The sequence below is a fragment of the Montipora capricornis genome, chromosome 6 (assembly GCF_036669925.1).
Source record: "Montipora capricornis isolate CH-2021 chromosome 6, ASM3666992v2, whole genome shotgun sequence".
NCBI classification, from domain to species: Eukaryota; Metazoa; Cnidaria; class Anthozoa; order Scleractinia; family Acroporidae; genus Montipora; species Montipora capricornis.
Window position 1 is genome coordinate 50853411 of NC_090888.1, and position 5000 is coordinate 50858410.

Sequence of the window (5000 nt, forward strand, 5' to 3'; positions counted from 1 at the left end):
TCACAGCTTCCTCGATGCTTGTAGTTTTAGTATCCTTCTTCTTCTTCGCAGGGAGCTCCCCGTTGACCTCGTGGTCATTCGCGGTCTGAGGAGTTTCCTCCTGTTCTACGCCCGCTATGTCTTCGTACTATATTTCCAATTCTGACTTGAACAGTTTAAAAGACTCTGCAATAGTCTTAGATTAATCGTGAGACATCTGGACAAATACTTGTTTCAACGAAGCGGTCAACTCTTGCAGGTCAGTTTTGGCACAAACGGCGCCATCAACAACTTCAACATTCGCTTCGATATGTTTGGCTGTAGAAGCCGCATTTCTCCGTTTTAAGTTGTCTTTCTTGCCCTTAGGCTCCACATTAGTTGAACTTTCAGGCATTCTTTGCGAATTATCGCTTTACAGATAACAACAACAATCTTTAGAAATCGAATTAGGTGCTGACTTCAGTTCGCTTTCAAAGGCGGCAACACACTGAGTTCGCGCAGGCGCAGTACTATCTCACGTGAGCCCTCAGTGCGGTGACGGAATAGAATTGCTCCAATTAAAAGAAAAAGGCGATCGAAATTTAGAAATATGGCTCAAAAGTTGCTAAGAATGTTGGAGTTGTCCTTTTGGTATTTTCATAAATATGCTTATTTTTCACGTACTAAGATCATGTTATTTGGCCTTCCGTTGTTTAGAAATGATCACAGAGGTAAAACACCAATGTGTTTTTTTGCGCAAAAAAGTGCTTAATTTAAGTAATAGAGATTTTGATTTGGCGACTGATATAGATTTCTCTACACCAAACGCAACACTGGTGCATCTCAACCGTATCGTATTTTTTGTGTTTAAACAATTCTACGATCACAAAAGAATCCATGTTCAGGCTTAAATTTCTCTTGAAGACAAATTTTTGCTCACACTGGCCCAAAATACAAAAAAAGATGACTCAGAATTCATATTGCCAAAAAAATATGAAAAAGTGCATAAAGTTTGCTCAAAACGTGCCCAGGGCAATTGGGACAGGCCTGCAGCGTGCACAATGTCATCTGGTGCTTGTTGTATACTCTCACTGACTTGGTTTCATCATTACTCAGAGAAAAAAGAGGCATTTACATAAGAAGGCTTTTTATAGGTAAAACGCCTGATGCAACAAAAAAAACTGTGCATAATATCAACTTGCGACATCGGGAAGTTTGAAAAGCTCTAAAAAAAAAGAAAAGAAAACACCTCTAGCAACTCACATATTTCTTCATCGCTTTCCGAACTTCTCAGCAAATGCATCATCGTAAGATGATATGCATGAACCAACTATTGTTTTATGGCATTCGTTTAATATTTTTGGAAATGGAAAGGTTGAGTTTGCTTACCGCAGGGAATTTAAAGTGGTCTTATGTAACAATTTTTTTTTCCATCAGCACGCGATCTTCAGATTACCATTAGTATTCACACGTTCACAAAGTGATGCGAGCGAACTCAAGAGGAAAAATATATATATAGTCATTGACAGCCACGTGCGTCCTAATATCAGATTTAAAACAAAATAATACGGCCGTACAACCAGCCTTGCAGTATTATTTTGTTTTTAATCTACAGATTATTTGCTGGTAAGATCTCCCAAGATCCGGCGCTTCCACTATGTTCAGCTGACCATTGCAAACAAAATTGCAGTCTCATCACTCGACGTCTTTTGAGCTAAGGACGGAAACTGGAAGTGACTTGTGTACTTGTGTTTTAACGTGTCTTGACACTACCACATCCATATTGTTAAGTATCTTTTCACTATTAGAGACGATTAGTTTAAAGTCTGATAGAGACTACTGTCTTGGTAAGCGTGCGTGCGTGCGTGCATGCGTGCTTGAGCTTCCTGTAACCTAGTGTTCTTTCCCTTCCCAACGCATGCATATTAGACATTTTCCTTGGAGTACACCAAACAAGCAGTTTTCCTACCTTATTATATATGAACATTTCACCGGTAAAATTATAAATAGTACAGTCTTTACCTTTTACTATTTTTCTACCTTATTATGTTCAGATCTGCCCGTACCGCATGCACCTATGATTTCGCTACATTGTAGAATTTTAATCAGTGCTATGGGCATCTTTGACAAACCCTGAACAATTTAAAAATATGTATCATTAGCGTTTTTTAGAAGTTTTTATTTCTTTCTCCATGAATTCTTCTTTCGATAACTTAATGTTTCTTTGGAGATGGGGGCTGTTCGACTTCGGCCTTAAAATTTAAAATAATAATAACAATAATGGTAATAATAATGTGTGTCAGTTTGTATCCTGTACTAAATTATAAGTTAAAGAAAAAAACAGTAATAAAAACGCAAATGCAATCACGTGCATTTGTCATAAACCTCACGTTTTAAACCTCGTGTGCAGTGACTAATAAAGGATCACATCAATATATATAGGTGTAAAGTATTTCACAGCTGATTTCCGATTGCTACTGAAAAAGCGTCTTTCATCGTTTGTCCGCCTAAGTTCAGCTGCCGTCTTGTAAGCTCGAAAATGCAATATCATAATTTCCTATGTACCACCGTGACAACTGAATATAGACTTTCCCGAACATTCTGACTGGCCTGCTCAAAGCTAAATAGCAAATACTTTTCCCCTCTGAGCAACACAAACAAAATGGCTTCCCGTTTCAGTTCGTTTACCGAGAACCAAGTTTTATCATAAACTCGGCTGATTATTCAACTTGTAAATGTGCGCTATATTAACTAAGACATTTATTCACCTCCACTACGGTGAATAATTGTTAAATATTAAGTGGTGGTCAGGATCGATTCTTGGGGCTAATATACTGAAGTTAATGACAAAGAAAATATCATTCTACTTAAATAGACAACCAAAAAAGGAATACTGAGTTGATTATAAGTTGCTTACGCTAAGTTATCAGCCAGATAAGCCAGCTAGTCACTCGGATAAGTGTGATCTGCTTTAAATTTCAGAAACCTATTGCCGGTTCAATTCATCATAATCAGTCGATCTTAGATACCCATGAGTGATTTGAAAAATGTGCTATCCTCAAAGTACGGCAATTATTCTTGGTGTATGTTTGGCTCAAGGGATTGTCGTCTTGTCAGCTGCCAACTCGAGACACGACTCTCAGATACAGAAAAGACAACTGTATATCGGATCGATGGCTCCCGTAAGTGGCAAAAGAGCTTGGTGGGGAGGCGGGATTCCTTTGGCGTTCCAGATGGCATTTGAAGATATAAACAAGCGGAATGATGTTCTGGGAGCCTACAACTTAAAACTGGTTGGCAGTGACACACAAGTGAGTTGGTCAGACGGAGCTTAACTTCACTCAGATTTCTTTCGAATAACTCAGTCAGTTTAAGAGCAAAGCTGTTATGATAACTCGTTGTTTTGGTATCGAATCGGGGTCACTCATTCAATGAAAAGCTATCTACCGTATTTCTATTTACGCGTAATTTGAAGTTGGTCTTAAGTAAAAAGTCATTTTGGAGGGTTAACGTCCTCTAGTACCCCAGTGGTTTGCGGAGTTGACGTCACAGATAGCGATTGGACTTCCGCATTTGACAAAAATGTACCCTCTATTCACCAATTAATTCAAAGTAGCTCTAACGGATCACAAGCTTGAGCTTCATATGTTATGGTCGCAGCCACCAGTCCAGGAATGAACAAAGTTTTTTTTCCTTTTTTATTATGACTCTTACCGTAACAAAATGGTTATCTTCCGCTTTTGATTAGATGAATGTTTCTGCCGAGGGGCACGTTTTAAAATGGCTTTTACTCCTGCATTGGTGTACAGACCCAGTGCGGAGTGGATGTACGTTCTAGGGTTATATCCTCCCGTTCCTCGTTTGCTATGATATTTATCAAAGCTTGCCACCAAACCTGCGTCGAAAAAAAAAACCGACACCTGTACTGGGCAAAGTTGATGCAATATTCCACACAAACGTGACTTTGGTCTCTTTTCGATAACCGCACGAGTCCACTTTGAATATATATCTCTTTGTTACTTCCCAGTAAACAGATCTCTGGCAAGGAATCATTCTTTAAATAGGGTTTACAGTTACCTGGGAACAAGGGGAAACATTTTTGTGCAAGTGCACAAATCTGATTGATTGATTGATTGATTGATTGATTGATTGGAGATGATACGTATACCTAAATTATAAAATGCTTTTGATTTTCACTAGGGGGATACAGGACTTGGAAACAAGAGATTTTACAACTTTTTACAGAAGAAACAAGTCCGTTTGATTCTTGGTCCATCGCGTTCAAATGTTGCTGAATCAGCTGGTGCGACTGCAAAACATTACAACATGATTCAGGTATTTTAAAATACCGTAGTTGTAGTCAGGCATGATAAAAATAATTAAAAAACTTGTTGTCACTGACTAAAAAACTTATGTAAAAAGGACGTTTCGGTCAAAATACTATGACCTTCTTCAGCATAAAATGGCTTACGAATACAAAATGAGTGCTTAAAAAAGCCGTAGAAACGTCACTTGGGATTACCAAAGGCCTTGTAAATGTCCGGAATGTAAACGTGTTCATTAATGGAATGAGGTTCGCAAATTGAATGCCACCCTTCTAGAAATAATCTTTTTCCCCATTGGGAACAACGGTCAATGACCTTGACGTCGTCAAGGTCAAAATCGTGATTATTCTCTACGCAATGTTGGGTTAATAAAGAATTCTTATCTCCTGTAAAAATCGCTCTTTTGTGTTCTCTTGTTCTAGATCTTAAGGCCCTTGACGTTTGACCGATATAAACTTTGTCACAGTTTTTACAATTAATTTTATAGATAACTCCTGTTAGCTCTTTACTAAATATGTTTTTAGGTTTTCTTAAAATGGAGCCGACTGTCATTACGGGTTTGTGGGCAACATTGATATTGAAAATTAATTTTAAAATTAACTGTAAAAACTGTGACTAAGTTTATATCGGTCAAACATCAAGGGCCTTAAGATCTAGAACAAGGGAACACAAAAGAGCGATTTTTACAGGCTTAAAGATGAATGAGGTTCGCGAATT

General features: G+C 38.1%; 1 protein-coding gene and 1 pseudogene across 3 annotated transcripts in view; one reads left to right on the top strand and one right to left on the bottom strand.

Annotated features, from left to right (window-relative positions):
* Positions 1-373, bottom strand: part of LOC138051070 (uncharacterized) — a 1203-nt pseudogene extending 830 nt beyond the window's left edge.
* Positions 1-5000, top strand: part of LOC138052398 (gamma-aminobutyric acid type B receptor subunit 2-like) — a 45564-nt gene that overhangs the window by 15381 nt on the left and 25183 nt on the right. For all 3 annotated transcript variants that reach the window (XM_068898885.1, XM_068898886.1, XM_068898887.1), the window contains 2 exons: positions 2941-3269; positions 4159-4293. In XM_068898885.1, the coding sequence (XP_068754986.1) occupies positions 3006-3269; positions 4159-4293 (399 nt within the window). In that variant the 5' untranslated portion in view covers positions 2941-3005. The remainder of the gene's footprint in view (positions 1-2940; positions 3270-4158; positions 4294-5000) is intronic.